Source organism: Perca fluviatilis, chromosome 6 (assembly GCF_010015445.1).
Source record: "Perca fluviatilis chromosome 6, GENO_Pfluv_1.0, whole genome shotgun sequence".
Taxonomy (NCBI): domain Eukaryota; kingdom Metazoa; phylum Chordata; class Actinopteri; order Perciformes; family Percidae; genus Perca; species Perca fluviatilis.
Genome location: NC_053117.1, coordinates 28115864 through 28141841, shown reverse-complemented (window position 1 = coordinate 28141841; position 25978 = coordinate 28115864). Strand labels below are relative to the sequence as shown.

Below are 25978 nucleotides of genomic sequence, written 5' to 3'. Positions count from 1 at the left end.
AAGCACACACAAAGTCTGTGATTCAGGCTTTAATTACCTCTCATAGGAACATCAGATGGCAAACAGTTCTTAAACAGCCAGCTGGGAGAGGGAAAAGGAGACAGATAAAGGGATAGAGCAAGATAATCAGTTGAACGGGACAAAGAAAGAAAGAAAGAAAGAAAGAAAGAAAGAAAGAAAGAAAGAAAGAAAGATGGAAAGAAAGACAGAAGGAAGACAGGAAGGAAGGAAAGAAAGAAAGAAAGAACAAAAGAAAGAAAGAAAGATAGATAAGCTCTGAAGACATTGATAGGTGATGGGAAAAATGACAAATTGGGTTGGTGTGAGGGATGGTACATAAATGAGAAGGAATACAAGTTAAAATAGTGAGCAAACTGAGAGAGAAGAAAATACAGAATATGTTATGTAGGGCAGGAGACAGAGGAGGGAAGAGGGGAGGTAGATATGGAGGGATCCTCCTCTCCTCCAGCGATGAGCAGAGAAAGAACAGATGTCCAAAAGAGGAGAGAGGTGGAAGAATATCACAAGGCAGAAAAGGGAGGCAGTGAACTGAAGATGGAGAGGGTGAACAAGGGAAAAGAGGTGAAAGGTGAAATTTGATAGATTGTTTTAATCACTGGCACAAACTTGTATTTTCACAGGCTTTAGCCATGCTTTGTAGTTTTTTCTTGGTTTAACACTTAAAATAAAAAGAAAAAGTACACAATGACTAAGAGAGAGGAGATTGTACAAAGAGTGAGATCAGACCGTAGAGCCACAGGCGTCTATTCTCCTGCAGAGCACCACTTACAGGCTAATCCCTCAGCGGTCTATCTATATGTATGTCAGATTTACAGCTATTACCAGGATGGAAGGGTGAGCAGGAAGACCTTCTTTAAAGTGGAGGGCCTCGGTTCGAACCCACCTGCCTGGCTGAGATCTCTCACTAAATCCTTATCAGCTGTAGTAACAGCTGATCCTGACCTCGAAAGGAAAAAAGAGAATCATTTTCCTTATGGAGATCAGCAAAGTGTGACAATATTGTAATTAGAGCCATGTTCTGTCTTTCAAGTGCAGAGAAAAACCAGATGGTGAAGCACTTTACCATGGCAGGTGCTTTTTTTTCACCACTGCTTTACATTGTTTTCCTGTTTAAGCAAGCTTGTCTATTAAATCAAATAAAAGAGCCAGGCAAAAAGAGTAAAAGAAGAAGAAAACAGAAAGAGGTACATAAATAAATAATGATGTGGATATTTATAACAATTGTATCCACATCACATACAATTTCTGCTATGGTTTTCTGTTTTAAGGTAATTTATCTCTTGTATAAGTTAAATAACTTGACATTTTTCTTCCTTGATTAGTCTGTTTCCATTAGCCTATAAATAATGAAGTGATATTTGTCTGAGGGAATGTCCAAAGTGCAGTAAATAGAATAATACAGACAGGAACAATGGTAGACAGAGAGTCACAAAGAAAGAGAGAGTGTTGCTACTGTTACAGACAGAAGGGAAATGGTAGAAGGATGGCGGGGAGAGAGAGGTAGAACAGTAGAGTGATAGAGAGGTGGAGGTGGGAGTCCTTATCAGAAAAAAGCAGGCACCTTTATCTTCCTGCCCCACAGACACACACAAACACACACAGACACAGACACACAGACACACTCTTCTGTCAACAGACATAACATCCACAGACACTCACACACACGTAGTGGTGACTCCATCCAACACTGTGTGTCACAGTAACCTCCCCCTACCTGACAATATACACACACATGCACACACTTACAGGTTAGCGACAGGCGCCATTTACACACAGACAGCCATATGCCCGCCTCCCCTCCAGCTGCCATGGCAATGAATACCATTAGCATCCGATAAAATGTCAGGGGGCATGCCCAAGTAAGTCATCACACACATACACTTGCGTACACAGACACACATAGTCAGAAATGTCAGAGGTCCATGCCCAGTAACGTATCTGATGGAGAGAGACGGCAAATGTCAGCTGTTTCTCAAAATGGCAGCGAACAGCTGTGTGGGCTATAGCGCTGTGACGGTGGACTGATACTGCAAGACACACAGACAGTATATCTGTTCAAGCCGGTGTTGCATTGCATATTTAGCTCAATAATTCATCAAAATATTTAATATGGTACAAAAATTAAAATACTATGAGGTTTGTAGCCCCTACATTGCAGAAAATCTGCTTTATTGCCTTACAGCACCAATTATTTTTGCGTGAGCTCAGCCAAAGCTTTAATATGCCTTCACGTCATCACTTTCAGCACATAAATCCGTATCATTAAAGCCACAGTGAGTATTAGTCCGCGAAGTAATGCAAGGGAAAGGGGCTTGAGGTAGATTGTTTTTGTTTTTGCTTCATTGCTTGGTTGTAGTGAACTAAGGTCACAATGACAAGAGCACTGCATGACAAAATCCAGTCCCTCATTCATACTGTATCAATTAGGCCATTGGGGTTGCAAAAAAAGAGGGTTCTGGCAAAAAAAAAAAGGATCTTCTTGCCTTAAAGTCAAACTTGGCTACTTGGCTATGTGACGACGGCTGATCAAATATGTGCAAGGGCATATTCCATGTACTAACTCTGTAGGCTGCATGGCATAATACTTCTGATTAGCAATGAATCTTCACAAGGGGAGAGTAAGAGCCAATTAGTGCCCTTGGTATAAATGGGAACCAATCTTTGGTTCCTCCAGTGCAACCCAGAAGCACATACAGTTTTTGACCACACACACACATGCACACCAACACCACAACACTACATCACTATACACAGGCATACATACAAGCAGTGAATTGTCTGGAAACCCAACTAAGATCTCATGGAAATAAATGGAACCAATGGTTTTAACTTGAACTTTCATTGATCAAAAAGGCAAAAAGTGCGTCAATTACTGTACCCGTGGAACAGCACCTCAGGGGCTTAAAGTATGTTCAAGCATCTACTGTAATTAACCTTACAACTCTAAATTACTCACACTCTAGCAACACAACACCAAAGCCATTTTTTGCATTTCAGTATGAACACCCACTTACACATTAGTCAAAAAATATCCCACAGGTGTTTAATTGTGTCAGGTTTGGATCCAGTGAAGCAAATGCCATGGTATATTATTTACATTACTTTCATTCTCAAACCATTCAGTGGCCCCTTGTTCCCTGTATAGAAGCATCTACATTTGTCAGGTTTCTTCATTCCTTGATTTTCCTTGTCACCCATCTGTATGTTGTTTATACAGTCTATGGTTGTTACATAGTGTTTAAGGTCAGTCTAAAGAGCCATCATTTTTGATTTGACAGTGAGTACAAAATTATACATACAAAAACAAAGGCCATCATCATCAGGGGTTCTGTTAACTAACTGTTAACATTTCATAAACTGATTATGCAGACTACTGCAGAATGGCTATGCATTTGCAGTCTTTGTGATTAGTGTTTTTTCTGTACATGTAGGCTGGAACTGTTTTCCGTTTCATCTTTCAGCTTCTTCCTTTGCGCTTCTCAGACACGATAATGATGAGTTTAGTTACCAGACTATTATTTGTGAAACAAACAGCTAAAAAGTGAGAAGAAACGTTTTCAAATATTCTTGCGGACAGAGCTTAAACGCAACAGTAGTTCAGCAGGCATGCGAGAGAGAAAAAATGTAAAGTCTGACAATTGCTTTGTCTGTGATCAGTCATAGTCACCTTTTGAAAATGGCATTTATGCACAATTTGAAAATAAATTATGTTGTTGTCGAGATGCAGTCCAAAGAGGAGCTTCATTATAAATGAACTCCTCACGAGTCCCCGAAAACTCAGCAGCCATCTGTCAACAGAGGGGGGAAACTTTTCTCTCATTCATCAGCCGGACGAACGGATGGATAGAGGGATGAAAGTTGTATGATCCCTGGCCAAGCCTTTTTCCATCCGCCCTCCAACCCCCTACGCAGATATCTCAGCAGCAGCCTCTGGCAACACTTGCCCAGGGTCACAGGGACAAAGTCAGGGGTAGAGGAGAGAGAGAGAGAGCCAGAGTGTGAGTGTGTGTACTGGTAGGAGAGAGCATGTGCAATGGGGAGGTGTTTGTGTTAAAGGCATAAGGAGTTTAAAATAAAGTATAAAAAGTTGTGTATGATGACTATTTGTGTATGTGTGTGTGTACAAAGCACAGGGGGACTTCTACAACTCCTGCTAGCTGTGTGTGTGTGTGCGTGTGTGTGTGTGTGTGTGTGTGTGTGTGTGTGTGTGTGTGTGTGTGTGTGTGTGTGTGTGTGTGTGTGTGTGTGTGTGTGTGTGTGTGTGCGATAGAGATTGCTGCTGACTGTGCCACAACTCAGCAGGCTGGGCAACATCAACGATAAATAATCGCCTCTGAACCACTGCACTAATGAGCCAAAGACACACACACACACACACACACAAACTCAGCAACTCACTCTCTCAAACACACATATTGTGCTATCTTACACACTATAGTCCTCAAAAGTGGTTTATTCCTTGACCTACTATAGGACGGAAAGACTGATTACATTCAAACGCAGCCATCAGTATCAGATGACACACACACACACACACACACACACACAACACATTTGCTCACTCAGACGTCTAAAACTTTCCTGTACACAAGCAGAAGACACCACTCACAGAACAGTATATACAGTATCTATACCCGCAGTAGACCACTGCATGTGTGTTGGCTGTAGCGAGTGATCCATCAGGAACCCCGTTGCCACATAGAGGTCAAACCCATCAACCCCGGAGACCGTTGCCAGGATGATACACACTTCAGCCAAGAACCAATCACAACAAGTCTCTCATGCTTCAGAGCACACCATAGCTCATTCCAGTACAGGACAGGACTTGTGTTCAATTCTATAGAAAAAGTGAAAGTTTCAGTCCAACCTCATAAACGACAGTGCTGCAGAGCAGATTGAGTGTCATGCAGCCTCTACATGGTTGCCTCACAAATCCCAACCATTTTACTGTCATTTATCATTAAGTCACCTCAGATTCTAAGAAGAGGACAAATGCAGGGGTGACCCCTAGCTCACCCAGTAAGAGCGTGCACCCCATGTAGGCTGAGTCCGTTACAGCGGCCCGGGTTCGAATCCGACCTGCGGCCATTTGCTGCGTGTCATACCCCATATCTCTTCCACCTTTCCTGTCTATCCACTGTCACTATCAAATAAAGGGAAAAGCCCCAAAAAATAATAAAAAAAAACAAACAAGAGGAAAAATACAATCCCGAAGGTAGTAAAGGGCAGCTTTGCCATCATTAGATTGTTGAAGTTGTGGGGCAACATATGTTGGTATGTGCAATGGTGAAACTACATGATTTGTTCTTCAAGTGATATTTATAACCACATAATTCACACTTTTTCCACAAAATGTTTAGCTCTGTTTAAAATATTCAAATATTTAGTTTTTAGCCATAATATAGTAGCATCGTGGCTCTAGGGATTGGAATGGAGTTGGCCTACCACCTTGGTCAAAATATCGCAACAACTATTGGATAGATTGCCACGAATTTTTGTATAGACATCCATGTTCCCCTTAAGATGAAACTTTGGTAATTCCCTTGATTTCATCTGGCGCCATTATCAGGCCAGAATTTGAATGTGTCCATTATTTTGATTTATGATCAAATACCTGCAAAAATAATGACATTTCCGCCAGCCTCAGCTATACTTTGTGTTTAGTGCTACTTAGAAAATGTTACCATGCTAACATGCTAAACTAGGATGGTGAACATGGTAAATAGTATCTCTAAACAAAATTAGCATTTAGCCTAAAGCATCGCTATGCCTCACAGAGCCGCTAGCATGGCTGGAGGCTGTAGAGGGAACAATGACAAAATCCACAAAAGAAAAAGCATTTTAACACAGAAAATAAACCAAAAATAAAAGTGGACGTTTTCACCATTTCTCACTTGTTGGGTACTCGTCTCTGCTCAACCAGTAAGCATTTCCACAAGGCACAGGATTTACAAAAATGTGATCACAATTTAAAAGATGTGCAGAACTTCCTTTTTTTTGGAATCTGGGTAAGCTGTCAACCAGAAGCAATTTCTTTGTACAAGGATGATTGTGTGTACCTTTGCACAAACTGACCCATCACTCCAGATAAGCAGTAAATTGGCTAAAACGTAAACACAAAGTGCAAAGCGTTGACATTTCTTCTCTTCTCCTGACTTCTGTCCTGTTTCCAGCTCCCATCCCTCTCTTTATCATTCATCCCCTCATCCACTGTTTTTCTAAACGGCTGCTCCCAACACACATTGCACAGTAATCTTGTTCAACTCTTTGTTGTTGTGCAGTCCCTGTTACCTCTGTACCTCTCTCCTTCCCCTCTCCTCTCCCTTCTCCCTGCCTTTTGATAAACATTTGTCAGTGCAACGGGAGTGTCTCAGGTAAAGATATGCAGATTAACTAACTCGTTTGCATAACGAGCACTTATTTGCCCGTCTAATTAAGGTGGCATGCCGAGGCCGTCCCAGAGCTGCCCTTGGGGTTCATTAGTGGGGTTCGTTAGGGGGTTTGTTAACGGGCAGCTAATCGTTTCCTCCCTCTTTAACAAATAGTGGCGCCTCAGATTCCTGAAAAGACTCCCACTAAGCACACAGTGATGTTGGTTTAAAGACACACAGAGGCACACACAGATTTGGTGTGCAAACACATTACACACTCACACAAACACACCATATCCTTCCCAACACGTTCACAGACGAACATGCACGGTTAGTACTCAAAGTAAAAAACAGCTGGTCAATGTATTGAAGACATTTCCTTCACACACTACAAGTTTGCTCAAGGAAAAAACACACATACACGCAAACGCACACACCGTGAAGAAGGACTTTGAATTCAAAGACGGTGGTTGATGTATTTAAAAGAGCAAATACAACACAAACACACACAGAATGTCTACAAGGCCTTGATAGTTGAAGATGGCTGTCAAGTTAAACAGGAAGGCAATCCAGGCACTCCAATATAAGAAAAGATAATAACGAGGGAGGAAATATTAAAAAGCCTTCATTGTAGTGGCTGAAATTATGAAAGCTGTTCGACGAAAGCTATGTTTCGACGACAGTAGGTCTTTGTCAGGGCTTTTCACATTGGAACTTTTGTATAGGTTTTAACATAGCCTATATAGACACAGGAAAAAAAGGTTTTACAGAAAAACATGTGAAGTCATTGAGACCAGGATACCTTAACGCATCCAGTCGATGGATAACTTTGGTTTGGTCTCTGTAGTCTTAAAAGTGCCAAATGGTTTCGTCAAGTAAGTACAATTTTTATCTGCTGGAAGATGTGAATGCATGTCGCTAAGTGTGGGGGCGCTTCTAAAAGAAATAAGGGGTTCAGGAAAAACTTTATTCAACATAGTGTCATTGTCAATAATGGCCCAGTTACTTTTAACTATCCGTTTGATTTGTTCTGCATGTGTACTACTACAGTATGTGGTGACAAATAATACACCAGAGAGAGATGACGTTTTTCTTTGAAGAAGAGTATCACACTCAAGTGACTGGGCTCTGTCAAATGTCTGCTTAATGACCCTGGGCTTGTAAGCTCTGTCTGTATACTTTTTGGACATGTCTCTTGATCACAAATACGTTGTAGGCGTTGGGCAGCTGGGTAGTGCGAGGTACATTTCCTGACTAGAGTGGTAGGTAATGGCCATCAATGTATTAAAGAAATTCTTAACCACAAAATACACAAAAGCTGGATTTGCTTACCCTAGAAGGCTGGAGATCAGTCAAGATATTCAATCTTGCAAATATTTATTTACTTTCTTTCTAAAAAGGAAGACATCAGTCCAGACTTAACCGCTAGAGCAAAGTGTGGGACTGTAATTCTTCAGTTTAAAATTACTGACAAGGTGCTTTATTTTTGAAAACCCATCACATACAGACACTCTTGAAAAACTAGGCTGTATGGTATAAGTAATCTGCATTAAATAATGTCAATACATTAACTAAATTTGAAAAGTGATGTGGGATTATTGTTAAGAAGTTATTACTTTATATATATATATACATTTGGCATGGCTCTAAAATAAGACAACTAAACTAAATCTGTTACTTTACATTTAATGAAATTTATGCTGTTCACACATGACTACAGGCACAATCTCAGCAGTATCACTGCATGATGGCCACCCATTTTTTAACACAATATAAATTAGAAACTTGGTATGTATTAATTTTGCATACAACCTGCTGACAACTTCAGTGTGTTTCAGGAGGACTTTTTATAGGGAGACACAGGGTTGCTGCCTGGAAAATTCCAAAATGTTGTGCCTGTTCAAGGTTTTTGAGATTCTATTCTCATCAGAATTTAAGCCAACTAAAAAAAGTCAACTAAACAAGACAATTTTTGTCTTCAGTTGTCACTTTTAGTTTATGAAACAATTGAAAACCACAATAGAACAAATGTTCAGTGACAATATATTAAATTTGTTTTCTTACAATATCCTTTTTTGCTCTTAGTGACTAAAGCCTGATTAAAACTTTTTTATAGTTATGTTTAGGCACTCAAAGCAATTGGGTAAGAGAAGGATTGTGGTCTTGGGTAAATATTGAAAAAGTAACTTAAAAGAGTAGTAGTATATGAATGTAAATGTATGATATTGAAGCTCTCCCTTTGAGCCAGTAAGTGTAACTCCAGTGCATCATTTTCCAGTTTGTTAAAATCGCTGTGTTATGTGACACATGCAGGCAATGCGGCATTTCACTTTAGTAACAACTAACAATTTTAGTTAAAGTCTGATCACACTGAACAGATGAAACAAACAAACAAACAAACAAAAGGGATAACAATGGAAAAGGCAGAAAACTTAAAGAATGGGAGAAAAAAGAAACAGGTAAACGAGTGAAATGTTTAGCGAATACACTTAAATTAATTCACATCATTACTGATATTCATGTAAGGCATTGCAGAGGCAGAAATAATAAGACCATCTTACTTCTACTCACAACAAATAGGAAAAGGTCAAATTTGTGGTTCAAGTTCTCTCCACAAATGAACAAGACAGTCTATGAGATTGTGTGGTAATCACTGAGCACAGTCTCTTTCACTGAGTCACTGTCTGTAATCACTAGGCTGCCACAGTGATCTACAACAGATGCAGCTTTAGTTGTCCATTTTTTAAGCAGAGTCTGACGCCAAATCTCAATGTCCTCGTCAGTCATTCCAGTGCAGTTTCTTTCAGCCACTTCTCAGGCAATTTCTTCATCTCCAAGAACATGTAGTGCATTCTATCAAACAGTCCTTTAATTCACTAAGAAATACTAAGAGAAAGTTCAGCTGCTCTATGGATGTTCTAAATAGAGTGTGTTTTTGTACAAGAAATCTTATGTACTTCAGGTTGAAAAATCCTTTTTATAGATTATCTCTCAGCCTCTACAAGCAGCTATACGATCCTTTCACGCGTCTTCAAGTTCTAGTTTAACTTTTCTTTTGCACGATCAAGCCTGTAATTAGCTCTGGTCTGCTACTGTCAAATCATTTGACTGCTTTAAGCGAGACAGTCAAACCCAAGATGATTACGGTTTCAAGAAGGAAAACATTTCAAAGGTCCATGTGGAAGAGTTATTGCCAGTATTTGAATTCAATTACTTATTGTGTCTACTAGAGCATCTCGGCCTCCCCCTCCGTGGCCTCCAGGGAGGCCTCAGGGATTGATGCCCAAAATCCTTACACCGTATTCCTTTGATGGGCAGAGCGCAGCCGAGTGTAGCATGTTAAACATTATGTAGATTGAGTCCTGAAGCCACTGGGAGCTTTGTAAATAGTGGAAATCTCTACTGTGATGCTGGCCTACAGGCTAAGAGAAACACAGAATAAAATGTTAAATCTGTCGCTGTCCATAACCTTCGCTCCCCAGCTTTTTCCTTGACCAAATACCCGTCCCTCTCATTCTTTTGTTTTCTGAATCTGTTTCTCACTATTCTGTCTTTTCCTTCTCTTGGCCTATAATGTGTCCTTTGCCTCTCCCTCCTTCCTTTGGTACCTTTTTTCTCCTTCTGTTTAGCTCTCTCTCTCTCTCATCTGTTTCCAATCTTCCCCTCTTCCCTCTGCTGCCCAAAGTCTCATTTCACACTGCTACTTTTTCATCCTCTTTTCATCTCTCTCTCTCTCTCACTCTCTCCATCCCATTTTTTCACAGCGCCCAGATCGTGGCCTGGTCTGGCCTTTTAATGTCTTCCTCAGCATCTCTCTGTTCTTAACGTTTCCAATCTCTCTCGCCTGCTCGCTCTCAGACTGTATCTAATGACATCAAGTGTTTGCAGCTGTCCTAAACCAAATATTCGAAGCCCATTGCCACTGAACTACATTCCCACAAATAAGGAACTGACTAAAATATTTAAAAATATATATAGATATATAAACATACACCTATGAAAATATTTGTGCATGCATATACATGAACATGATTATGTGTTCAACCAGCACATTACATACTACACTTCCATCCAAAGAACAGTCTGGTGGGCCTCTGATTGCAACAGTGAGCTTCTCTAACGGGCTCCGGGGAAGGAACATACACATCTACCTATCCAGCAACCTTTTTACTCTATGTTGCCATACTTTTGTTTAATTTTACCTTTGATTCACTTTGTGGCTCTTTCACACCTCCTTTGCACTTTTCTCTTAGACCCTCATTAGTTTGTTTTCCATGGCTGTCCTACCAATTCTTAAACAGGCTTAAAATATATAGACATTCAACACCCTTAAAAATAACTTCAGTCATTATATTCATCCAAAATAAACAAGGGTGCATGTTCTGATGCTCTGTTCAGCACTGAAGCTGAACTGATGGTTGATATTTCTGCTCTTGTACTTTATATGCATTTTTAATGTATAGCCTGTTGAGTTTTTTTTTTCCGCAGTTTGACATTCTACACAGTCCTTCCAGAAAAACGCAGAGTTTTTTTGTGATTGTTGCGGGCAAAATCCTTGATTTTGCGGCACGTTTTCTTAAAAAATGCGATGGAATATGCGGGATATTTATGCAATTTTATGCGATGAAATTGCGGGAACTTGCAAAAAATGCGGGAACTTGCAAAAAATGCAGTTTGATGAAAAAGAGAAGAAAAAGTGATTCCCCCAACACACTGCTTTTTTAAAATTAATTTCCAAAAATAGTTTACAGATATTCAGTCATTGCAATAAGTAAACAAATAAGATACAAAAATATATACAAATTATATAATATTAAAGTAAAAATAAAAGTAATAGGCTAAACAGAGGGAAATAAAAGATACAAAAGAGACAGACTTTCAAAAATCGTTAATAATATAGACAGCAGGAGAACAATTTGAGTAGACATCAGATATTAAGATAGCTTTCTTATTGGATACCAACTTAAGAGACTCAAAGTACATGTCAAATTCAACCTCCAACACCTGCTTTTCGATGATGTTCACGTCGCGTAATTACGTCACTTCATAACGTTCCCATGGCAACAGGGGAAAATGGCTGCTCTTGTGTGAAGTAAACGCAACATTTTTTCAACTTTCTGCTAAGATATATGTGACTTGTTTGCAACGAAAATGCGGGGATTATGAAATCATGCAAGCACCGCATATTTTGCGTGGAAATCGGCAATTTATGCGGCGAAAGTGCGCCATATTTGAAAAAATGCAGCCCCCGCATGAATATGCGGACTTTGGCTGATTATGCATTGAATTATGCGATCGCATAATCGCGTTTTTCTGGAGGGACTGTCTACAACTTTGTCTAACAACTGTATACAATCTTTGGCGTAAGAAACTACAATTGCAGAAGCCGGTCTTGTGTGAACAGCATTGTGACAAAAATTGGTCAAAGAGTCCTTTTTTTTCCCCCAGGCCAGATAATTTGATAAGATCAATACTTTTTCTAATGATGATAGATGAAATTAAGGTCAGTTAGTCATCAGAAGATTACTCTGACTTTGGCCTGTGTTATTTTGGCTTTTGTAGACCCACATTCAGTTGGCAGTGTTAGGGCCATTGCACAGCAGCAGCAACCCAGCCTTCTATGTTAGGGTTGTTTTTTCTTTAGTGATACTTTTGTTATTTACCTCAGTTATGAATGAGCCTCATATCAACCCGGATGGAGGTTTATTCTAAATGATCGCTGCCTCACCTCACTTCCTTTGTTTACCGTTCTTCCAGTGGATTCAATCAAGAAACTGGACTCCTGGCACAATATAAAGGTAACTTATTATATCCCTTCATAGGCCCAAAGCTGACAAGACCGATAACAAACCAGGCTACAACCCAATGAAACCCAAAGAAAAAAATTAATCTTTCATTTACTAGATGTGATCGGGAAACCCAATAAAAACATTTATCTTTTTGCTTACTGTGACTATTTACAGACAAATAAGTCAAAACAGTGGGTTTCCAAATTAAACCTTTATGCACAAGCAAAAAAATACAGACATACTCAACATTGGTCAATACATGCGCGCATGCTTGCATACATGGTCTCACACATACAAGCACACAGTTAAAGGCATTTTGCTCCCTTCATCTCCCAAGGACACGAGTCAAAAGACATACAGGCTAACTGATTTCTTTGCACGTTTAAAGTCAATGCCATGCTCATATATATTTATTTTATATTACATATCTCTCTCTCTCTCTCTCTCTCTCTCTTTCTCTCTTTCTCTCTCTCTCTCTCTCTCTCTCTCTCTCGGGCCGCGTGCGCTTTCAGGTTTGAAATCAATTTGGCTGAGATGAAAGTTTTCAATTTCATTAGCTTGATCAAATGGAGAGCTGTTAACAGGCGGCGGTAATAGAAAATCATTTAGGCCGAGCAGCTCACACACTCTCAAAAGGACTGCTTAAGAGCTGCTCAGAGAGGGAGAGAGGGAGATGGAGAGGGGGGGGGGGGGAGAAAAAGAAGATGGCAGGTGGGAAAATATTGATGGGAGATGGTGAGAGAGAAAATGAGGGAGAGAAAAGGGTTCAGAATGGAGGAAGAAAATGACAAGGAGAGAAAAATTGCATTTTGGAGAAAGGAAAAGAAAGATAGGGAGATGAAGTGTGAGACATGATGGCAGGGGATAAAGTGATGGAGTAAGGACGGCAAGAAGTAGAGAAAAGTAAAAGGGACAGAAAATGCTCTTTAAGAGAGAAAGTAAAAAAAGAAGAATGTGACAAAGGAGAGAGGAAAAGAAGATGGGTGGAGAAAAGGGACAGAAAGAAATAGAAAGATTAAATGTAAGAATGATTGATAACCGTACGAGAACGATTAAATGAGCAAAAATGTCACAATAAAGGCTGAGGAGAAACAGGGTGCAAAGAATAAAGGGAAAAAGAGGAAAGAAGACACATAAATTTGTCTTTTCCTCTTTTGTGCCTGCTAAGCACCGGCCCATTAAACCCCCTCTTATTGCTCCTCAGATGTTTGTCAGAGAAAAATTGTGTTGTGATGAAAGAACATAAGTAAACAATTAGCCATCAAAAGACTCAGCTGGGCAGCAGATTGTCAGCTTAATATTACCACTTTGATAAGGAAAAACAAATAGCAAATCAGTCATAGAGGGGAAGATTAAATTTGAAAAATAGAGAGAAGAGACTCTCTGAAAGAATGATGGATTAACTGATTGGATAGTGGAAGGCAATTTCAGTGTCAGTGTTAAAGGTTAAAGTACGAACACAAACACCTGGCTTAAAAAAGGGCGGCACCCTCCATAATGTGTCCATAGCACCAAGAATTGAAAACTGTGATCTAAATTAACTGCATGATCAGATATCTACTCCAATTATTACTCTACTTATTGCTACTCTGCTTAATGGTTCCCAACCTGAGTAATAGTTTTGAAGTTTTTTAATGCTTTTGTACTGCTACTTGCGTTAATACAACATTTAGGCTTTTTTTTTTATTAAAAAGGGATTTCTAAAAAGTAAAAAAAAAGAAAAGAAAAGATGTGTGTGGTTTCCAGTTAAAAATGTATCATGTGCTCGTCCTGAGAATTCATAGCATACTTTGAAACAGTTTTTGCCCATGAACTGTATTTTTTGTATCTATCACAACTCTAAATAAAAAGTGTTATTGCATGACAGAGGGCAATTTAGTACTATGAATAAATACTTCCCTATCACACGTAATCTTAAATCACCAATATACTAGGCTACATCACTATACAGTACATTTTCTGGAAAAATTCATTGAGATGCTGTTCGTGGATAAAATAAGAAATATCTTTTTTTTTGGCAAATCCAGCATATAAAATAGCTAAAAAAGAAACAAAAACAAGGTATTTATACAAAACTCATAAAAGCAGCTCATTGATTGCACTATTGCTCACAATGGTCTAATACTCCCAGATATAGTAATAGGAAAAATACCACACCATAAAAAGTATGGTAAAATCCAGTCCAGCTAAGCTAAGCAATTGTTGTAGTTTAGCCTTAAGACTCTTTCATAGTGACACACACACACACACACACACATTACAGCACATCATACCAATAAATTACATTCAATCACAATTCAACAAGAAAAATTTAAGCTAATGTTAATCCATTGTTAGTCTCCTCTGAGTCATTGTGACACACACACACACACAAACACACACACACACACACATAAATCAGCAACGTGAGGCTAATGCAGGGGGAAATGTGTTGCTGATTAGCTCAACCTTAAACCCCTAGACATGACTCCTAGACCTACAGTAGCAGTCACACACAAAATTAGTCTGGCTATTCATGCTAATCTGAGGGGAAATTACTTTCTCATTAGCAAGACCCTTAAACCTCTCGACAGGCTTTTGAATCCCAGCCGTCTCATGGTCACAGAGTATACAGAGAAATGCAGGCTCAGACACACACACACACACACACACAGGCTTATGAAGAGGAAGTTAGACTATTAACAAGTATTCAGACTAATCAGTTGAGTTTTAGCAACTGCCTGTAGATTTTATGAATAGCAGAGATGTAAACAGCAGACCAGAATACACTAATGCGGATAAAAAGTCAACAAGTAAACATATAGAACAGATGCCTAACAGATGTAAAAAGTGCAGAATAATCAATGCAATATCTTCATAAAATTAAGTGAATAAAATAAAGTGGAGATGTGACTATTCCACTCTCTCCTTCAAACCTCAAACCTGAGCACTTTCCTTGAAGCTATAGTGCGTAGTTTCTGTCGCCCCCATGAGGAATTCTAAGTAATGACAACAACACTGTCAGTGCATCCACATGACGCAAGCCTTTCCGTGATTGCGCAACACCCACACCCAGCCCCCCCACAAACAGCGCTCAGCCTTTCCACTGATTTAGTCCAATGGCCACTGGCAAAGAAAAACCCCTCTGCGACGCAGAAAGCATTTTCCCCATAGGCCACAACTGTAAAAGAGACACCTGTAAAACTGCTGCCAGGAGACACCTCGAACTGCAAACAAGGTCGGTTATGACTCTTTCTATTATAAATTTCTAATCAATGGACTTTTCATATTTGAAACTGTTAAAAACATGTGACGTCACCACAATGTAAAGTCTATGAGCCGAGCGGGAACTCGCGGGCAGGGCCAGCGGGACAAACACTACTGCGCACAGTAAGTGGTCACATATCACGGAAGAAACTTTTTTTGGCAGATGCGCAACTGAGCAACTCTCATAGGAATGAACGGGGCTCCGCCACCAACGTTGCATCCAGGTCTTACAATACATCCATGCCCCTAACCTTACTCCACACAGTTGCTAGTAGCTTTAACCTGTCAAATTGATGGAACACGGAGGATTAAAAAAACATGACAAACTCTTCAGAAGAGGTAATTATCTTGTAATTGTATGTCCTCTTCATCTCCAAAGCTTAACACCGCTGTTGTCGTTTCTCAGTGGTGAAATGCTGCGCACAAATGCCGGTGGACTACGCCATTTTGTAAACGTCGCCAAACTGAGAAATACAGAGAGTTTTGTGGAGCTGATAGGCTTAATTAGCTTTGTATCAACTCATTTGGCAATGGCTTGAATCTAACGGACATTCATTAATATAAAATAGTTGCGCACTAAAGCTTTAAAAGGACGCTCAACTGATTAGATTATTTCCATATCTCATAAAACGTTATCTTAACTGTTAGCACTACATGCTTGACCTTGACCCTTACACTGATCCAAACTCTAACCTTAAAGGTCTCAGCATGCTTCAAAATTTGACCAGTGATACATTTGAAGTTCAAATGTATCACTGGTCAGATTGTCAGGTGTTCAGATGATCGCAAGGTGCACATTAGAAATATGCCACTTGTGTTAGAAAGTAGCCTACCAGGAATGTGCGCTTGCATTTATTTGACTGGCCAGCACATCACATTGCCATCACGTTGCAGCAAAAGTTGAGCCAGGTTCAACTTTTTTGACGGACGGGTCGTTTTCTTCTGCCGGAGCCTCAGCGTTGGCACCCTCTCTAAAACGATAAACTGGATCCATTCAAAAGAATGTAAGAGCGTGTTTTATCATGTTCTTCAAACTACTCTGGTCAAATTATTGTGTGTGTTGTTATCACCATGTGTATGATGCATTGCAACAACAAAGACACGCAAAAGACACAAAAAGAGAGAGTTCTTGCACAGAGATCAGGGAGGCAGGCAGTGATACATCCAGGAGGAGGCTTTGATGGCAGGCTTTCCGCTTCACCTTCAAGTGTGGCTGTTTGAAACCGGTATAAATACGATTGCCTTTAGACGAGTTCGGAGGACGCAGCATATGACAGTTCTTTTGATGCAGACTGAACCCTTAATTCCTAATTTAGTCCCAACTCTAAATAAATCCTTTTAAGAATTGACGAGTGGCCAGTCTGACCTCACTTTATCAAATGTCCTCTAACTGATCTCTGTCTGTCTAATATGATACTCACAATGGTAACAAACACACTTGAATTCACGGTTCCTGACAGTACAATAGGTATCTAGAAACTAATATTCTGTACATTTAAATGGATTAAATGTGTCCATTAAATGAAATACTTACGCATTAAACAAGACTTTTCACCAAAGCCATTACATACATGCCAATAAGAATTACTAACACTGGACGCTTGGTTAGCTCACCTGGTAGAGCAGGCGCCCATATATAGAGGTTTACTCCTTGACGCAGAGGCCGCGGGTTTGACTCTGACCTGCCGCCCTTTGCTGCATGTCATTCCCCCTCTCTCTCCCCTTTCAAGTCTAAGCTGTCGTGTCCAAATAAAGGCCTAAAATGCCCAAAAATAAGAATTATTAACGTTATTGTTGTTAGGTTATGTCATGTTTTGTCTGTTTGTCCTGCTTCCTGTTTTATTTTGGTAGTCTGGTCCTCTGTCTTGTCATGTCTAGCTTTGCTTTCTGTTTCCCGCCTTTGTTGATTGTCCTGCCCCGCCCTGATGTGCTTCACCTGTTGTCTCACCTGTTTCTGATTTACCCATCACCTCATGTATTTAGCCTCTGTGTTCCCCTTGTCTTGTGTCAGATCGTTTTGTAACCATGCCCTTGTGTTTCCTCCCTGTGTCTTGTGTTTGTGCCTGCGTCAGTTTGCTCCTGCCTGTGTTTTTCCCGTCAGTTTGGTTTTTGTACGTTTTCCAGTCTTTGTACTGCTGCTTTTTTGTTTTTATTAAATCGTCCACTTCAATGTTTGCCTGCCTGCCTGCCTGCTCTCTCTGCATTTTGGACCCTCTACTTCCCTCACCCGTAACAACAATATTACCAAATTCCCTAGAAAATAGGAAATTATTTTACCTATTACCATATAATTTGAGTTAGATTCAGGCATTTTACTAACCTTTTACTAACCCTTGGCAACAATATTGTAAGTATGATTACACATTGTGGCTCCCTAATAATACATTATTCTGTTGCGTCAGTCATGTGTACACCAGAAAGAGAAAAAGTACAGTATGTCTGTGTTTACGCGTGTGAGTGAGTGTGTGCGTCAGAGTAAATGTCCATGCTCTGAAGCAAACAGTATCCTTCTCGATGAGATCTACTGATATAGAAAGAAGGGACACAGAGAATGAATACACTCTCAAGGGAAGACAAAATCTCTCTCTCTTCAATCTCTTCAATCTCTCCATCTCCGTCGTTTCCTCCGCCTCTATGTGATGACAAGAAGAGTTGGTCTCCTTATCGCGATAAGAGACAATTCTTTTCCCTATCATCCAGCTCCTTCAGTCTGTTTGTATGTGTCTGTGTGTTTTGAGTGGTCTTGTGTATGTGTCTGTGCATACACTCTCTCTAACCATCAAGTGGCATGGGAAACCAATTCTTTCTATGGAGAAATAATTTAGGTTTTTATTGTAAGGTACAGAAATAACAAGGAAAAACAGAATGTAGCATATACATAAATATTTTCCTGGGTTTCCTAAATGGGCTAGTTAAGAAAATGTATAAAATTTGTAATATATTCAGGTTCAATAGAGGAAAAAGCAATAGATTTAAGCTCAAAGGGCATGAAAACAAACTATAACTTACCAGACGTGTGTTCCAGCTGTATACCAGACTATATGCTTTCTTTTCACGCTGGACAAATGATAGGATGAAGAATGCTTATAAATGCCAGCTGGCAAAAATATATATATTTTTAGCATGGTGTTGGACGTTAGTGGTGTTGGACATTAGTGGCCTGAACAACTCAACCTTTTTTCGTCCCTGAACAACATTTTTGATTCCTTCCAGTCGGGTTTTCGACCACACCACAGCACTGAGACAGCTCTTATTAAAGTCTTAAATGACATCCACTTAAACACAGTTAGTGGCAAAACTACAGTCTTAGTATTACTCGATCTCAGTACTGCATTCAGCACAGTCGACCACGACATATTACTAGACCGATTGGAAAATTGGGTTGGCCTTTCTGGCTCAGTACTAAAGTGGTTTGAATCCTATTTAAAGAATAGGAACTACTATGTGTCCCAAGGCTTTGTCCTGGGGCCTCTTCTGTTTAATATCTACATGCTTCCACTATCTCAGATTATGGAAAACAACAACATAAGTTATCATAGTTATGCGGACGACACACAAAATTTACATAACCTTGTCGCCTGGGGACTGTAGTCCAATACAAGAACTGGCTAGGTGCACTGAACAAAATAACGACTGGATGTGCCAGAACTTTCTTAAATTAAACTAAGAAAAAACTGAGGTGATTATTTTTGGCGCAAAAGAGGAACTATTAAAAGTCAGTGCTCATCTTCAAACAACAATGTTAAAAACAAATCCAGAAATCTTGGTGTAATTATGGACTCTGACCTGAATTTTAACAGCCACGTTAAGACAATAGCACAGTCTGCCTATTATCACCTTGAAAATATATCAAGGGTTAAAGGACTTATGTCTCAGTAGGATTTGGAAAAACTTGTCCATGCTTTTATCTTCAGTAGACTTGACTACTGTAACGGTGTCTTTACAGGTCTCCCTAAAAGATCAAATCAGACAGCTGCAGCAATTAAAAACGCCGCTGCTCGAGTCCTCACTAAGACCAAGAAAGTGGATCACATCACTCCAGTTCTGAAGTCTTTACACTGGCTTCCTGTGCCTCAAAGAATTGATTTCAAAATACTTCTGCTGGTTTATAAATCACTAAACGGTTTAGGGCCAAAACACATTTTGGATCTGCTTGTAGACTATGAACCACCCAGAACTCTCAGATCATCTGGGACAGGTCTGCTTACTGTCCCCAGAATCAGAACCAAAAAGGGGGAAGCAGCGTTCAGTTTTTATGCTCCAAATATCTGGAACAAACTTTCAGATAACTGTACGTCAGCAACAACTCTCAGCTCTTTTAAATCAAGACTGAAGACCTATCTTTTTGACGTTGCCTCTTTTTTTTTATTCATTGTACTGCACTGTGAATTTTATTCTTGTATTTTATCTGTTTTTAATTTTGTATTCATTTCTAACTGCGTTTTAATGTTTTATGTAGAGCACTTTGAATTGCACTGTTGCTGAAATGTGCTATATAAATAAAATTGCCTTGCCTTACCGGGCCAGTATACATTTATTGAATAAAACGGGATAACCGTGCAGCCTGATAGTACACCTATCCATTTCACCCACAGTATTGTAGCCTACTGATGGCTACAGAGCAGCAGCGTTTTTTATTAAATATTTTTTTCAGATTCAGGAGCACTAACAATAGTTTTCGAAAGAAAGCAATATGTTTCTGTTCTTCTTTCCTAAACAAACAGGCAACCTTGCAGTCACATCGAAATATCCATAACATACAAGATACACAAAAATCAATACTGGAAAAAGCGAAGAATTTCATGACATTTCATGAAAAAGGAGGCAGGGAGTAAAGACTGACTCATGTCTACTTCTTCCAGTACACCACATTTGTTTTTCAGTGTCTCTGTGACCCACTCTGCTGTGTCTCTCTGTGCTATAACATCTCCCAGTCACCAGTGACACAGAGAAAGAAAGGAAAAGGGATCACACTGAAGAGGTATAACTTTCTAACACCATGGTGTTTAGCAGCCTCACACGCTCACTCCGTCATGCCCCCCCACTACTTCTCCCTTGCACTCAGGAGTAATTGTTAAAAGTTCCAATTTTCCATCTCAGAAATGTCCCTTGTCTGATTTAAAATCCTCTATTACTTCTTTGTCAGAGAATAAGCTCCCTCTGTCTGTCTGTGTGTGTGTGTGTGTGTGTGTGTGTGTGTGTGTGTGTGTGTGTGTGTGTGTGTGTGTGTGTGTGTGTGTGTGTGTGTGTGTGTGTGTGCCTGAGTGAGTCAGTGAGCCAACAGTGAGACACAAAGAGAGATACACTCACAAAGAGCGGGGAGAAAGCAGCGTATAGAAAGGACAGGGTGAGAGACTACCATTGTGTGTCTGTGTGTGTGTCTCAGTGATTTGACATCAGTAATTATTAATGTTATGTATTGCATGAGTAATGGTGCATAGTGCTGACATTCCGCTACAGGTTAGCAGTGTAGTGCAAAAAGCGCTCAAGTACACAGGCAGAAAAGACACACACACACACACACACACACAACACAATAGTGCAGTTTTTTTCCCAGCTTTTGACACAATGTACAATCTTCGATATGGCTATTAAAAAAGGAAAACTCAATAAAGGTAAAGGCTTGAGTAAAAGTGAGCTTCAGAACGCCTCATTGTTTAGTAGCTCACATTAAATCAGGAAAGTGCTCAATTTTTAAAAGGTGGTGTTTTTCTGTGGCTGGAGTCAGAAATGGGAGTGGAGAATTCAATACACAATGCAAAAGTATTACAGATGACAGTATGGTAACAGATAGCAGCATACACACAATCACAGGTGACTAAAGGCCTGTGTGACTACACCATATAGGCACAAACAAACGCATGAACACTGAAACACCACACTGGCAATGAGAGAGAGAGAGAGAGAGAGAGAGAGAGAGAGAGAGAGACACTACTGGCCATCCTAACTACCAAGGGACCTACTAAACAACAGTCAAAGAACAATATGCACTGTCAGACAAAAGGTGCAGACAGTCACGGGGCCAAAGCTCTTGTCTTTTGGACCTCATCCCATGTGAAGAGGAGGAGGAGAGAAGGTGTCAGGAGGAGAGGCGACGGCGACCACAGCGCCTCGGAGCTCACAACGCAGCGACTGTTCAGTGAGCCGTGAGTGACCGGAGCCGATTAAAACACACGCGCATTCAAGCGCGCGCACAGACACAGAATACACTCAGGGGAATGTGATACTAATGCTGAATGATCTGTCATGTGTGTGGAAAACGGAGGCGTTACAGGCGCGCACTCAGAGGGCTCCAAACACAAAATATCTGCCAGCCTTCTTCAGCTTATGCTGCTTCTTATTTTTCGTTTTTTTTTTTCTTCTTCCCTGGAATACGTGGGTGGTGGTGTGTTGACCCAGCAGAATTCAGAATATCTCAGCCCCGTTTTAGTGTTTTGGAGAATGACAGTGAATCGCCATCTGCGCAGATAGTAGCCTACGCTCCGAATAATATTATTTTACAGCTTAAATTGAGCTTAAAAGACCGTCTATAATTTTTAAAGTCACGCACCATAAGTCCAATTCTACGGAAAGCCATTTTAATAATGAAGTCAGTGCTTTACATATAGACCTAGGCGGATATATAGGTGGGATCTAGACCGCTCTATTCCTGTTTCTGTCTATGATGTGTACATTTTGTAGACAAAGAAATACTCTTTTCACTTCTATTACGAGGCGAGTGGGGCTCCCTGTGATAAGTTTTTATTTCAGTTCACTAATGCTTAAGTGTGTGTGTGAGGGGGCGAGGAGACAGCCGATCTTAAAGGACCTCATATCATAAGAAAACCCCTTCCATGAGACGAGCGCAGAAGAGGTCGCAGCCAGTCCGGCTCGTTTTCTTTCCAAAATTCGAATACAATACAATACAATATACATACAAACTTAAATAGTTATTTTTTTTACATGACACACGCTGCCGTCAGGTCGGCTCAGTCCTCTCCGAGAACTCAAACGGGTACACGGGTCGGTCAGCAGCCGACTAACCGGGGTTCGGGTGTCTCAGAGGGCACCATTTAGTGCGCATCTGACATTTGACGCTTCGGCTCAGTCTTATTATTCCACACACACGCACGGAAAGGAGGTGTCAAGGTGAATAAGTGCTAATCGATCGTCATTTGGCCCAAAATAAGTAAACTTGCTTCATTTAAATTCCCAGAGTGTTAACATGTTGGCAGACATAACCTCCAGTCTGGGATCACTAATATGAAACCCCCTTATCATTTCGGAAAAGCGTCATGACTCCATGCAACTTGTTTGAGTTAAACACTGTTTAGGGATGGATACTGTCACGTTGATCAGGATGGAGATGTGGGTAAACGGAGTTTGGAGTTGAGTTCCCCTTCATCGACATTCCTGTCTAACATCACTCATCTCCAAAGCGCACGTTGACGCACCATTAAAGCCAAGGAAAACATACCAACAATTAGAATAGGATGCATATGATGACTAACCCATGGTGCCTACACAAAGTTAAAACAACAAATGAAACCAACCCAAAAAAAAACTACTGATAGTGGGTGTGACATTCCCGATTTCCAGCCCCCCAAAAAAAAAAAATAAAACGTTTCAAACTGGTCGACAACAAGTTTTCGCGTGCATCCGCATCTCTTACCTTTCCACAGGAAAAGAAGAAGCACCGTCTTCCAGAGGTGGCATCCCACCAGCGCGCCTCGCCTTCTCCAGACCGTGTCCATCCCTCCTCGGTAAAACTGTTCACAAAACGGACAAAGGACAGGGGGATCTTTTTTTGGTTTTTAGAATCTCTTTCCTCTTCCCCCCAGACAGATCACTACCGCATCGGTGCGATCAATAATCTCAATTTGACCAAACTGCGCTCCCGCTGTGCTTGACGTAAGACTTGGAGTAAACTATAAATCCTTCTGGAGTCAGTGATAAAAAAAAGAAACCCCCGATGGGCAGTTCCGTTGCAGGCTGCCTTCTTGTTTAATTCTCCCGCCCCCAAAAAAAGTCTGCGGTGTGTCTCATTCAAGACAGAGCCGAGGAATGAGCCCGTTTTCCCCCGTGGTGAGCTTTTTCCACCGGTGCGCTCCTCTGCTTCATTTATCCAAACGGGACAGCTAAAGCTGAGGAAACCTCAATGTCTCTCCCTTTATCACACTTTTCTTTCTTCCAAAGTTTAAAAAGGACCGACAGAGTGGACGAAGAACTCATCCAACGAATGAAAAAGTCCACTCAATAGGCGGGTTTGAAACAACAAACCCCAAGAAAACTCTGTCACTTAAGGTTCATAAATAAAATCCAAATTCCGCTCGCCCGGCAGCAGCTCCGTCCGCTCTCCTTCTCCTTCCTCCCTGTGTCTATCCTCCTCTTGCTGTGCGTGTTGTGTGTGCGTCTGGGTTCAACTTGAGAGCCTGTATACACTCGTCGGCGGGATGGAGGGAGGAGAGGAGAGGACAGAAGAGGAGGAGGTCTGTCGTTTCCACCAGCCGGCAGAGGAGGAAGAGGAGGAGGGCCAGCGGAGACTGTGGGGCTGAGGGCGGGATTTGGGGATTTTAGTGACAGTTAGCAGCCAATGGATGGTGTATGAATTTATTTAGGCTAATTTCATATCTTTCAACATTTAAGATGTCTTTATATGGTGAAGTCCTTATTATGCATTTTTATTTTTATTTTATCCATTCATTTCATTTTGGAGGGGGCCCAAAACATCAGTAGCCTACCCACAGCAGAGGGACTGTTAAAATTTTCAAAATTAATAAACGAGTGAAAAGCTAAAATACACCAACATAAAAGGCTATTCAAAGCCAACAACTGAAAGCAAAAGACCTGTAAATCCAACTTTGGAGAAGAAAAAGGTTAAAGGGATGTCCCTGCGCACTGCAGTTTCTGATGACTTTTGAGGACTTAAAGCAAACGTTTAAAGAAAGATATCCCATAAGAAAGGCCTCTTTGCTTTATGTGTGTTCGGGTCAGTATGTGTGTGCGTGTGTGTCTGTGTCTGTGTGTGTGTGTGTGTGTGTGTGTGTGTGTGTGTGTGTGTGTGTGTGTGTGTGTGTGTGTGTGTGTGTGTGTGTGTGTGTGTTGTTTCTCCTTTTAAAGCCCCTCTCTGCATTATTAATATAAAGACACACGCTACACCTGTTCACTCTGTAATCGATAGACGCCACCTTCGCACGAGCTCTCATGTATACGCAAGAACCGCGCGCGCGCGCACACACCACATCCGCTTCCAGTGATGTGTGACAGCTTGCACACTGCAAAATGTGATACGCCGGGCACCTTGTAATAAAACTCATTCACTTTCTATTGATAGGACGTGTGTGTGTGTGTGTGTGTGTGTGTGTGTGTGTGTTTGTGCGTGCGTGCGTGCGTGCGTGCGTGCGTGCGTGCGTGCGTGCGTGCGTGTGTGTGTGTGTGTGTGTGTGTGTGAGTGAGTGAGAGAGAGGGTGAACAAGCCAGAAGAGAGAGAACATTAAGGTCTTCTTTGAGTCCGAGAAGATATTTCATGCGGCAGCGTGCCTGGTTCCCTTTGTCAGCTAAATGTGTAAAAGCTAAAGAGATGACATTGTGACTTATTGAATTGCAAATCAGTCCGTCGGCGGAGGAATGGGAGGATTTCCGGAGACGGAGATACGTGAGCCTCGCTGCCTGTCTGTCCATCTGACTCCACGGCCTCTACAAGAGGCTAAGAAGGAGCGACAGCCCCCCCTAGTGTCACATTTACAGAAGAGACACTAAGTTGTGGCAATTACAGAAGACCCTCTATACATTCATCCTTAATAATTCAGTTGTCCTATATCTGTCCTTAAATTAGCAGTATACGTGATTGTCATTGATGAAGGCCCATGGCTTGGTGCATTCATCTTATTCTTCTGCCACGTATGTGTTCTCTTGACTGGGATTCCAATGTGTGACCTCCAGTGAGCCTTCATGCACTTTTTTTCCCCCACTTGTCCTGTTTCGTTGTTCACTCACTTTCCCCAAACTTTCCCAGTCACAAGCTCACTCTTTCTATAACACATCAAACCGCCATCCATCCATGTTATGGAGCAGAAACAAAATCAGTGCACTTTAAAATATTATTCTAAATTCCCACGATTACTTTTCCCTCAGACAGCCCAGCTGCAGCATTCCCTGTGACTTAAGCTTAAAAGATCTTTTTTATTTATTTATTTATTTTACACTGAACTATTCCTCTTGGGGCCGCAACTGAGGCAAGGCATTAGTTCAGCAAGCATGCAGTAAAATGTAATATTTGTACAAATACAGTGTCTGTATGCCAATGAGGCCCCACTGGCTGTTTGGGGGAAATTTGACACAGAATAAAAAAAAAAGAATTGCACATAATTTCCTATATATCTAGGGACAGAAACAAACAATACATCTTTCAAAGTAGTAATTATACATAATTATATAACCCGGATCATCTACATTTGTTCCAAACATTTTCAGCCCATTACCCCAAAAAAAAAGATGCCAACGCCTGACTCTTTACTCAAGATCAAAAACAATTGGGCAGTTTGATTGTAAACGACTACTTTTCTTTTCCCC

The 25978-nt window shown here is 40.7% G+C and overlaps 1 protein-coding gene across 1 annotated transcript in view; it reads right to left on the bottom strand.

Moving 5' to 3' along the window:
• Positions 1 to 23928, bottom strand: part of si:dkey-215k6.1 (transmembrane protein 132C) — a 304130-nt gene extending 280202 nt beyond the window's left edge. Inside the window, exon 1 of the mRNA XM_039803645.1 lies at positions 23079 to 23928. Within this exon, the coding sequence (XP_039659579.1) occupies positions 23079 to 23160 (82 nt within the window). The 5' untranslated portion in view covers positions 23161 to 23928. The remainder of the gene's footprint in view (positions 1 to 23078) is intronic.
• Positions 23929 to 25978: the final 2050 nt, after the last annotated feature.